This window comes from Falco cherrug, chromosome 2 (assembly GCF_023634085.1).
Source record: "Falco cherrug isolate bFalChe1 chromosome 2, bFalChe1.pri, whole genome shotgun sequence".
NCBI lineage: Eukaryota > Metazoa > Chordata > Aves > Falconiformes > Falconidae > Falco > Falco cherrug.
Window position 1 is genome coordinate 120,918,348 of NC_073698.1, and position 12,728 is coordinate 120,931,075.

Sequence of the window (12,728 nt, forward strand, 5' to 3'; positions counted from 1 at the left end):
ACAGAAAACAATTACATGAAAAACTACAAAAGGTAGATCTGAGGCAGGTGGGCACAACTCACCCACACTAGACAAGGCTGTAAAACTTTTACCTAAGAAGGGGAAAATCAAGTACTTTGTGAAATACTCGGTTATACGGTGATTTTTTCAGGGATGGAGACAACGAGTTTGTTTATCTTTGCAGGTCTTATTTCTCTGCTCTTCATATTCACATTGCTTAAGTGGACAAGGATCAACCCCACTGTTGGTTTTTATGTCAAGAAAGTGCCTAGCAGCGTGGTGGTAACACAGGAAACTACACAGGCTGTAGCCTTTCTGCTGACTTAAGTTTAATAAAAGAGTTGATCCTTCCTGAAAAAAATCAAAACTATTTTTATTCAGAAAGCAACAACACTGAAAGATATTACAGCATAATAGCATACCAAGAGTTCATCACAATACCGCTAAATTCAATTGCTACCTCAGAAACAGATGTGAGCAAGCCAGTATTCACAGCATTTTTTATTATTATTCTAAGAAACAACTGAGGCAGGAAGGATAACCAATGTAACAGAGACTAAAAGCATTCTTTAGCCGAGTACACCCTGATACACATGACACTAAGACTGAAGTTTCGTTTCTATTTCTCATTGTATTAACAGCTCCAGACATCTGATTGTCCCCAAAACAACAACTCCCATTTCCTCAGAGGCACAAATGTACATCATACATACATACAACCCATTGCTTCACCTGTCCCTAACCAAGCACTTAATGTTGAAGTGAGGCACTAAATTTTGCCATCAACGTCATCTTGCTCAGAAATAGATATATATTTATTTCACTAAAAGGACATAATTATAAATCTCTTATCCAGATAAAACATGAAAGAAAACCCAGTCAGAAGTTTCAGACTCTCAAATCTGTGGAGAACATTTACAACATGACCACTGGTGAATTCCTTGGACAGGATAGAGCTCTGGCAAAAGCAGGTCAAACCCCACTGATGCTAGGGGAGCTGTGTTCATTACTACGCTGAATTTGACCCATTGTGCAATTAAAAAGAAAGTAAAGTGCAACATTAGAGGAGTTTCATTGTCACCGAGATTGTTAACACTCACTTAATGTGGAGTCCTACCCCCAGGCTTTAAGCAGATTTAAAGCTCTGTATTTAAAAATAAGCACTGCTTTGATCCAAGACAATAAAGAAGCCATTAGAAAAAAAAGTCTATTAAATACTTACCAGGAAACCTGCTATGGAGGTTAGCATCACAGTTGTATCCATTGAACTGAGCAGTCACTGAGAGCACTTTAATCGTCAGCAGGAGCAGTAACCATACCTGTTCCATTGCAAAACCTAGCAAAACATTAGGTAGTTATTACACACATCTGTTCATGGCATTAAAGATGCTTACTGCAGACATTTAACTGCTCAGGAGGTGACAGTCTCCAGCAAAGGAACTGGGGATAAAGCTCACAAGCTTATGGGAAAGAGGCCACAGGCAGCAGGGCCCGTTTCTCTGCTTCTGAGTAATGTGTAATTTCTACTAACTTCTACAGTTTTTAATCATAACTTGTGGCAAAAAAGGTACTCAAGAATGAATAAAAAAAAAGAAAAAAATATCCCTAAATATACCAATAGATTAGGATTGCTTTAGATATTTTAACCCCAACACCTTTTTTGACATTTCAGTGTAAAAATTCTTTGAGACAGGCATCTTTGAACTATGGTTTTGTTTTAGCCAAGTCCTTGAAAACCATACAGGAAAATGACTGGCTAAGCAATTCTAGGGCTCAAGGTCCTAGAACAAATATCAGTTCATATCTATTTACCAAAAATACGTTCTTTGAAGCATGCATGCAGTTGCATTGAGCTTACGTACAGATCTGGCACAGATGCTTGCATCTACTTGAATTGTATCTGCCAACCAGACCAAGAGATCAGAGCACATGCATTTCTAGTGCCTTGAGTGATTATTCCTCCTGGGAGAAAAGCAAAAAAAAACAAAACAAAACATCTTATTCATGTTTTTGTCAAAAGTATCCCAAAATAATGATATCTTTGTTCATGAATCCATGTGTTACTGATACTTTTTATTTATAGGATTTTGTAATCTTATATCTCTGCTGATGTGGACCTTAAATGGGGCAATGCTTTCCATTTGCCTAGACAGAAACAGAGCAATTCTAAGAATTAGGAGGCTTGCTTTGTCCAAGACTATAGAAATGCTGACCATCACCTTTCTCCAAATGGACATCAAAGAACATTTGTAAACTCCACAGAGGCAGCACACCTAAATGCAGCCACATCTGGCATGGCAAGTGGCCGTCACGCATTGCTGAGAAGAGCTGGCAATAGCACCTGACAAGAACATTTGAGACAAAGCCTCACTCAGCTGGGTCCTCCGCGGCTCCACAGGGTCTGAGCCAAAGTCTGCTCAAACTAATAGAAAGGCTTCCACTAGTTTTCAAACCAGGCTCACCACAAACTGGGATTTAAAGCCTTGTGTTGAAAGACAGGCCCACAGAGGAGACTCCCAAGTGCTCTTTGTCAGCAAAGAACCCAACTACAAGAAAACAGTGAGCTAGACCCTACCAAAGTCAAAGGCATGTCCAAATGTCTGGCCATTCACTCCTGTGTAATTCTGCTTGGAAGTAGATGGAACAAAAATGGAGAATTAGGAAACACCATTTTCCCGCTCAGCAGGCATGTTTTGTAAGTCAGGTATAACTTTTGCTGTCACACCCAAAAGCAGTTTTGCTAGCAAGTTCTGCACAACTTCCTCCAAGTCTGACCTGTAACAACGATGCAACCTCCTTTTAGTTTCAGGTGGATACAAAACTCTAAATGAAAGCACTGTTTGACCCTCCACTTCTTTTCCATTAGATCCCTGTGGAGGCTGACAGTGCTCGCAGCTATCACTGATGAAGAACTGTAAAAACATAGGAAAGAAAACAAAATTTCTGACTGGGTTGCTATGAAACCTCTGTATTTTTGTGATCTCCTCACCCTCTCCATTACTCTCAGATGGAGAAGTAAGGTGGTGCTTTGTTTGTTTGTTTACTATGAAAACTCACACTTTAAAATATTTTTTTTCCTTTGGGAAATTGGCATTTCTCCAGCATACTGGAGCCTTACCTCTGCTTGTACAACAGTTACATCAATAAAGTGGCTATTACTGTTCTGTTGTGTATGAGCTGGTTTCTGATGTCCGTTACAATGGTATAAATCAAGGGCAATTTACCAAGATCTAAATCTGACTTCAATTTTCTAACTGCCACAGTATTTTTTGCTACCAAAAAAAAAGTTTGAAGAGAATTTAATGAAAGATGACACTGACAAAGCTGTAGCTATTATTTTAGATGAAAAGCAGTACTTACAATAAATTCTAAAATTTTAATTATTAAACTTAACTTCTGCTGCTGTGTTTCAGAGAAAGGAGAGATGATTGCCAGGGAACGAAGCTGAATTAAGACATTAGGTATTTATAGCATTAGTTCTCTATCTGTATTCAGAACAAGTCAGATAATGTCCTACTTGCTTTCTGGCTATTGACTTAACTGCATATGGATCAACATGCAGATCCACATTACCAGCTGAGCTGACTACTGCTGATTTCAGTTAAATAAGTTAGGAACATGCATTATTTTTCGTTTCTTAAGAAAATTACAGTGCTAAGAAGCACCCTGAGAGGGCACTCTCACCTATCTGCCCACCCCAGCAAGAATCAAGCAGACATTCCTGCTTTTCCAGCCTTTTCTTAAAAGCCTCTGGCAATTTATTTGTCAACAGAAATTCCTAAAACTTCAGTCCCCCAACTGTATAAGGCATCCTAACCAAAAGATTTACCTAAACTGATATTGCTGAACACTGCATCCAATTAAAGAAGCATAAAACTTTTATCAAAATAGTAACAAAAACATCATAATCTTATTCACTGTACATGAATATGAAGTGAAAATTCCATGTACAAAAAAGGAAGGTAGCATGCAAGTGTCAGGAGTAGGGTGATTTATAATCCAGGAACTAACAAATTCATGTGGAAGATATCTATTTTTTTCTTCAACTTAGTATGCAATCCTTTAAGCCCTTTCAAGGAATACAGCATTCTGTGCTTTCCAAAAGAAGTGCTTTGTTGGTCTAGCAGCAAACATACATGGCTTTCCTGATTCCAAAGATGCCAACACATACTGCAAGGGAAACGTGATCCCTTCTATCCATGAAAGTCTTAACTGACAAACTCATACCAGGTTTCACTGATGTTCTGAGAGTTTAATGTTCTTCAGACATCTGCAGTTTTCTCGGCTGAGCATCTTCAAGGCTCTTAATGTTTGTATCATTTACCATGTTTTGTTGCTGGCATTCAGTGTAGTGCTTAGTCTCACTGAAATGCCCAAATCGCCTCAAAAAAATCCTGTCGTAGTCACTTAAATAGTTTTAATTCCAAACGTTCCTGCCTCCACCTGGCCACCTAAGGATCTCTCCCAAACAAGGTCTGGTATCTTCTATTTAGCAAGGAAATTGTTCTTTCCCTTGACTTGGGGGTGAAGGTAAAAATCCGTGTGCAGGACTTCCATTAACACAAGAAGTTCACGTGACAACTCTGAAGCATTACTGGAACGAAAAGGCTTTAAAGGCCAGGTACAGTCAAAGAGATGGCCAGGGATTTAAAGACCTACCAAACATGGTTAGTTACATCATTGCAAACCCATGGTTCACCTAGATTTCTAAAACCATCAGTCCAAAGGAAAAACAGCCCAACATATCCAGGTTTCAATGTGAAAAACAGAGTAAACTTCCAGAATGCTGAAATAGTCAGGGTATGAATCCCTGCTGAACCAGAGCTGTCTACGTATTCAGCACCGAGCCACAACTGCAGGTCCTGCTGCTCCATGCTGCCTGTCACCGAGCGTACAAAGCGGTAAGGGCTGCGACATGCCGCCCTCGACTTGTTACCATTTTACAAAGTCCTTATCCCTGCTTTAATAAACCTCACCATGTCAGAAAACCCACACAAAATTTCAAGGTAAAGATGTTTTTATGGTGTAACGATTTAAAGAAAAGCCATTTTGCAGTCAGTTTAGGAATTTAGTTTCATGAAGAAGCAGTGGTTTGGACCCATCTAGATTCCCTCTTCTTTCTTCTTACCACCTGACATTCATTTCTCTTCTTCACCCATCCTCTCCAAAAAAGATCTTCAATTTGCCATTGTGAACAGCATTCACTGATTCAGTCCTACATTTTTATTGAAAGTAATTTGTGAGACATTTCTGACTTCTAAGTCTATTACTTATTTCAAATATTCGTTCTGCATTTTATGAGAAAATCTATAATCTACTGCTTGTTCTCTATTTTTCATTCACAGGGTGTGGCAGTTCTGCAAAATATGGTGATTGTTATGCCTTCTGACCGGATAATTCTTTCAGAAAACCAGTTAATAGTAAATGAAACCTTCTGAAAGAAAATTATAGATGTGATAAGCACATAATACAGCTGGTGGAACATTTTTAAGTGTTTCCATACATACCTAGTAACTGCCTAAATGCTCTCTAGCACTTGTACATTAGCTCTCTACAAGTAATGGAACAGAAACATTACTACATTTACTCATAGAAATATTTTCAAATTATCATTTCATAGTTCAACGAGTACTTCTCAGTCATCTCATGACAAAGTAGTTCCTCTTTTTGGTTTACATCCATCTTACTGCCACACTTGCTTCCACATCTGCACTCAAGTTGTGAATCGTTGGGAGGTATGTATGTTAACTGTGCCGCTGCCAGCTCTTCCAGAGCTGCTCTGCTTCTAGATGTGCACTACATGATTTGCCATCACTTCAAAGTAAACCAGTGAACAAAAGCAGAAGGATATGTCTCTACATCAAGTTCTTCAGTGGAATTTTCCCTTTTAACTTGTACATCCCATTGTAAGGAATTATCCAGATCACATTTTCACTACTGTCTTCCACTTTACCTCCTTAGCTCTTCTGATGCAGATAAAAATAGGACATGAATCTTTACAGTATCTGCCTACCAGTGTTAATTGCCTTTTTTTCAAAAAGATTACTACAAAAAAAAGGGCATCTGAGACGCAAAGAATGTCAAGACACATTTCAACTACAAAATTTCCCTCTGCTTGTGGATAATCTTTGGAGCTGAAACTTTGAAACACAGTATTACTCTTCTTACAGGTTTCTCTGATTTCAGAATCCATAGTACCATCTCATTTCTGACACCAAGCAAAATCTGCAAAGCTGACTATATATATATATATATATATATATGGAGACATGCATACACATATGTATAGACAACAAATACGTACACAGAGGCACACATATGTATCTTGAAGGTCAGCAGCTTCCTAAATAGAGAAGTAAAGCTGATGACAGAGCTAAACCTGTGAACAGGCTGTATGTTCCCAAAATCATAGTATTTGAGGGCACACAGCAGAGAAATACAACAAATGAAATAACTTAACATATGAGGAAATAATAAAACTAAGAACATCAGAGATCAGTGCACCCTAGAAGATGCAAAACCAGCTATTTTTTTCCCCATAAAATGGGAAAATAATTTTGTTTTGAAAAGGCAACATAATCTCTCTCATAGCTATTCAGAACACAAAGATCAGTTGCAGACTACACAAGAAACACCACGCAATAAACATTTACATAGGCAGGCACAGAGTTGCCTTCAGCATCAATTATTTGGTCCTAGACTGACCTGTGTTTATTTGCTAGTCATACATTTCCACTCAGTTCTTGAGATTTAAAAACAAGAGTCCTGAATTAGTTCCATACTACATTCAGCTTTGTAATTAAATGTTGGGTCAAAGCTTGGAGCCCCTCCTTAATCAAACTTCCACCAGAACCAAACAGGAGCTTTACCTGATGAAGACTAATTCATAGCTAAAGTCTCAAATGCCAGGATGTTTTGTACTCAAGCAGGTGCCTGCAATGTCCAAGGAAAACAAGACTGGGGAACAAATTTTTGCACAGTATTTAAAAACAATATATAAAGATTTTGCTTTGGTTCTACATTTGAAAAAAAAAAAACTTTTTCTAGTCCTTTTTCAATATCATCTTTCACAGGATAAAGAAGCCAAAGGGACTGAGAAAGAGACATTAATTTTCCACAAAAGAAAGCCACACCAAAATCACTAGACTTGAAAGACTTCAAATTTTGACCAACACACTACATGGAAAACAGAAATTCAAGACCATAAAAAATATTTATATGGAAGCAATACATAACTTACTTATGAACTGAAACGAAATAACCATTCTAAATCTTGCTGAACACCAAAAGGCTAAAAACCTGTATCTGGTTCCCAAAGACACAGCGTTTTGTGAGTTTATTACTGGTAGTGAGAATTAAATGTGCATGTTGAGTAAAAAATAGCAGCCTTACAGCCATGCAGTGCTCTTCAACCTATAAAATCAGCAAAAGGTGTGCTTAAGGAGTTACACACTAGCATAGGTCCATCTGGAGCTTCATCTCGTAGCCTTGGACAGGCAAAATTCCAGATGAGACTGGCTTTTTTGCCTTCTTAAAGACTAGGGAAATTTAATCAGCGTACCATACTGCCAAGAAGCTGTAAAAAAAAGATATCTGCATTTTAACACTTAAAAACATTCATAATAACCTTTTAAACACTGTACATTAGTGTATGTCTGTTCATTGTTACAACAAATCCTTGGATGCACTGATTTTTTCAGTCTGGTCTGAAAAGAAACTAAGGTAACCGCATATTTACAAGGTAAGGAGAGAAACAGTGATCAAATGAAGAATGACTGTATGAAATATTTCCAAAACATTTATACAAAGTAGCATAATACCCCATAATACCTCCTCCCAAGGAGACAGACTACTAGGGAAATACAGTTAAAGCATAAAAAACCTGAACAACTATTTCTTGAACAAGCCAGAGATCTTGACTTACTAGTGCTAAACTTATTCACCCAAGACTGTTGAAGTCATGAAGTCAACAGTTTACCTGCTATTCTGTGCTAAATATCAGAGCTATTCTAGTTCTTCCTACATCTACTAGTGAAATACCAATATTCTTCAAACATGCTACATTGCCCCCGACCCTGTTCCATATTAATTTTGCTGTAGTTACACTTAGTGATGAACGGTTGGATTTTACTTTAAATTTTGCCAGAATACCTGATTCACTGTCCCACAAAGATAACTTCAATGGGATACTTAGATCCTTCTTCCTGCATTTCACAGAAAATATAGCCAAAACTCTTCCAGACATTTAACAACTTAAGGAAATGCTAGTGTTTTCCAAATCATGCCCATCATATTGTACAACCAAAGTACCTAAATATGTATCTGATAGATACGCTAAAAATGTTTAAGTCTGTCTGTAATGTTTCCAACTCCATGGTTTGCAGATACCTCAATAAAATGTGAAAACACAAATCAGCTTAACGTTCCAGATATAAAAATGCACACAATCACATCTCCTGAGCCTCACGGGAAAGACTGATTTCTATTCTGTTCTTCCAACCTGCACGAATTAACTACTGTTTCCCACCGCACATTCATGCAGATATGAAGTGCAGAATGTTGCCAGTGAGAAGCAATTTGAGAGGAAAATGGGTCTGAAGGAAGTGACTTATTGTCAAAGCTTTGGACCTGAATTAAAAAATTTTGGACAAATTATCCTTTCCTCTCACTTTCACACTCTTCATATTGTCTACTGCATCAGAAAAACTTTGACATCAGCAAGAGACCTGAGAAAAAAGAAAGGAAATTCATTGTAAGATTGGAAGACTGTTGCAGTGATCTGAAAATATAATTTTAGCTCAAATTTGGAGGTTCTTAACAAAGAAAGTCCTCCTCCTTTTAATCATTAAAATCCACATAATTTGAGGTTTTGTGCTTAGCTCTGCATTTCTCTAATCTTGTGTGTTACAAGTTAGATTTCGTGCAACTTTCGTGGATTCAACATGAAATGCCAAGAATATAAAGCTACGAAAACAGATTTCATATTAAAGACACTGTATATCTTACCCACAGCACAAAACTGAAATAAAAATAATTTTGGATTTTCTACTTCTCGCTGAAGCTACAAAATATTATAAACAAGAAAAAATTCTATAGTTGGCAGTTAAAATTGCCCAATTACAAGGACCATCAGGTAACCACCAGCCGTGTCGCACACACCTACAGACTGGCTATCACATATAGAAGTAGCCGTAATGAATGCTACCAGAGTGTTTTTAAGACATTGGCTAATCAACCCAATACTGCGAAAAAACAAGCTGATTTTGCTCCATTGTAGCTGCTCTACATTGTGTTCCTCTTTCACTTTTAGTGGAGACATTGCAATCTGAAAATCGCCGAGAATAAAGAGAGTCCAGGATCATCTTGTACTGAAACAAAAGCAACAGTTGCATCGGGTCCCCTGTATGGGGAGCGTACCGACAGCGTCCCTAAATCCTGCAATGAAGACGTTGTTCCTAGGCTGGAACACATTCTCAACACATGCACATGCAGTCTACAGATTTCCTTCTCAGACCACTGATCATTATGGGGGTTCCATCAGCTAGCAAATTTACAGAAACTATCAAATCATTTGATATAGGCCACCGAAGAGTCATCACACGATAATGGCCTTCAGTTGCCTCTAACCACGGTCTGGATTCAGACACACTGATCTAGCGATGAGTCGCTCTTAATCCTATCGCCTGCCCCCAGAGCCCTGCAGCCACATGGGCAGATAAAGATCTAAATGAGTATCATTCTACTTAATTACTCTTTTTATGCTTTTGAAGAGAGCAATATAAATATAAATCTTCAGTAAATAATGCTTGATGTCACCAGCAAGTAGATTATACTGCAGCCATCTGTTTGTAGCTTGAAAAGTTACCAGTAAAATAAGACTTCTCTGACAAAAAGCAGCAACATTTTATGCCATCATGACGACTTCAATTTCCTTACTTTTAGAAACAGAAATTAAGCAGTAAAGTTGTAGAATACTGCTGCAGTACAGTATAGCCTTATCCAATCCTTAAAAGTTAAACAAATTTGCATTAAATAAGGCTGATAAAATCTTGGTCTAAGAAAGTACATAATACCACAGATTTCATAAACACTGTGAATTCAGACGGAACACTTACACCGTTCCTAGATCTGTATTTTAAAAGGAAAAGAAAAAATATTTTTATTATGAAATCGAAAAAGTTCGGTTATGGTTCAATATTTCTTTCACTGTGTTTCAAGTCCTCCTCATAGCCATTTCAGACTTAAAACAAGGTTTGAAGCCATTTTCAAGCCAACCTCTAAAACAAGCTTGAGAGGTTCTGCTCAAGACCTAGCTGAAAGAAAACAAAATATCATGCACCGGTAAAAACATCCTTTGCTCAAGAGCATGCAAGCAGGGCCAATGCCCCTATCTTCTGCTGCTCTTAGACCACGATAAAGTTTTTCATACACAAAGGTTTTTGGTACACAAAGCAATTATAGAAGCTATCTCAATTTGGACTGTATCAGTTCATCAGCTTAACTGAAGACCTGATTTCAAACCCCCACTATCCTTTACTCAAGCATACGTTGTTGTTATTATTACTTTAAAAATAAACAAAACTGGTGCAATTATCATGTCCAGTCACTTTTGTGACCAGAGACAACATAATTTCCAATCAGCAAACTCATGCCATTTGATTGCAGTGAAGCCAGATAAGAAGTCTCAGTTATCAAAATTTTTCCCCATTAATGCAGTGATTGTGGGAACAGGCTGACTGACACCACAAGTTGGATAACATTGTCTCCTTCAAGCAATTGATTGTTTCCCTCCTGAAAGCCACATGAGCGGGTTTGACATACATTGATAGCCTCAGCACTGCAAGGGGTTTGTAACCTTCCTCCTGTCACATTAATAGCATGAGTCTGGCTTGGGTAACTTTAGGTAAAAGCTAAGTTGTGAAAAAAAATATTGCTTCTCTTCACAGTTGGATGCTAATTTGCCTTCATGTTTTCATTAGCCATGTACTGCACACTTCTTCCCCGACAAACTCCCACTGAGATTTCCCAGTGAGGTTAAATTTGTCTGACAGGTGATAAAGTAAGAATTTCTTTAAAAATTAACAAATAATTTGACATTTACCAGTACTTCAGTAAGTTCTAGTTGGCTGACATGGTGGGCACTTACCCAGATCCCCTGTAGCTGTTGAGTCAGCTGTACTCCATCTATCCTGTGCTCCTGCATGTGATCAACTGTTCAACTCCTCTGCCCTGCAGAACTTTTTCAGAAAATACTCTGAGCCTGTGGATGGGGGAAAAGAGACACTCATTATGAAAATTCTTTTTAAAATAGGTCTGGATTTTAGATGGGAAAATTTGACAGGTCTCAGAATACTTTACAAGCCTGTTCATCATCAGGCTGAAACCTGAGCAGGATCTTTATGGTGGTTTTTTTCAGTCCTCTGCCTTTTTTTCTTGCAGCCTTTTGATCTGCTTCTCTCCAGTTGTATGAAGATCTCCAGAGGACCATGTCGGGCAAACAATCAACCTGGAGAAATTATTCTGTCAACAGCTTGTTGAGGGAAAACCTTGTTTGCTTAAAAAGAGGGGTGGGAGGAAGGAGAGACATGGAAGCACTGAGACAGGATCAGTAACTAAGCTGCAAGGTTATCAATGTCCCATTGTGTGTTGTGAGAAGTGTCTATTTTTTTCAATTCTGGGCTAAATTCATAGTACTAAACAAAACAAAAGCAAAAAGAGCGACATTTCACGCTGTGATGAAAATGTGATATAGGGGTGTCATCATGAAAACAGGTGTCAACAGAATGATAATTACCAACAGAACATCAATGCACACAAAGCCAAGTGCGCACAAAGGCAAAGATCAAGCTGCTAGAAACTAAACCTGCTTCACAATATCTACTTCCCCATCTCTGGGATTTGGAGGGGGGTGCGGGGAGGTGTTTTACTCCCTTTTGTTGCATTAGGTTTTTTCTTCCTCCTGCCTCCTTTTGCCCCCTCTCTTCAGTTTCTATTGCAACCATCTATGCCTGGAAGCTTTCGTTACACCTTTGCCAGGGAAAACAGTAGTTTATAGGCTTAGGCACCATAGAGAGGGCTTTGAGATGCCTGGATTTCTTGGGGCTTAGGGCAGTTTTTAGAACAGAAAAGCCCTGCCTCTGCTTTGCCTTCACTTCGGCCAGCTCCTCTTAAACATCAAAGTGCTGCAGAGCACACTGTGCGATTGACGGTAACCCCGGCAGGCCCCAAAGAGCAGCCATGGCAGAGCCAGCAGCAACATGATGCACTGACCCCCTCCCCCTCATGGTCCTACCGTGGCAGGGCACTGACAGAAGAAAGCAGATCCTCCCTCTGACACTGAAGCATCAGGCCTTAGTGAAGGAGATCCCTGAGGAACCCCACAGGGCTCACGGGTCTGCTTGTCCCCTGCCTGCTCTGTTTCTCCAGAGGCAGCGGGATGCTCCTGCCATCTCCCCAGGCTAGTCACCTCCACGTGTGGGAGACGGCACACAGCTCCAGCAGAGCCGAGGAAGATCCACTTCACCTTCCAGTGCTGAAAGGGAGTAGCCCCTGCACGCAAACCTCATGCTCTGCACCAGGGAACAGCAGACCCCACCTAGCACTCCAGACCCACCAAGGAGAGCCCAGCACTGACCCCTCACTCAGGGTATCCAGAGCTTTTGCTGTTCCCAGCGGGAGTTTTGCTCTAGAAAAGATCCACTCCATAAGAGTTACACCTTGAAGTCATC

At 39.2% G+C, this 12,728-nt stretch overlaps 1 protein-coding gene across 1 annotated transcript in view; it reads right to left on the bottom strand.

Moving 5' to 3' along the window:
* Positions 1–11,596, bottom strand: part of ZPLD1 (zona pellucida like domain containing 1) — a 32,411-nt gene extending 20,815 nt beyond the window's left edge. The window contains exons 1-3 of the mRNA XM_005440532.4: positions 11,147–11,596; positions 1,863–1,962; positions 1,223–1,336 (exon numbers count right to left, since the gene is read on the bottom strand). Coding sequence (XP_005440589.1) covers positions 1,223–1,328 — 106 coding nt within the window. The 5' untranslated portion in view covers positions 1,329–1,336; positions 1,863–1,962; positions 11,147–11,596. The remainder of the gene's footprint in view (positions 1–1,222; positions 1,337–1,862; positions 1,963–11,146) is intronic.
* Positions 11,597–12,728: the final 1,132 nt, after the last annotated feature.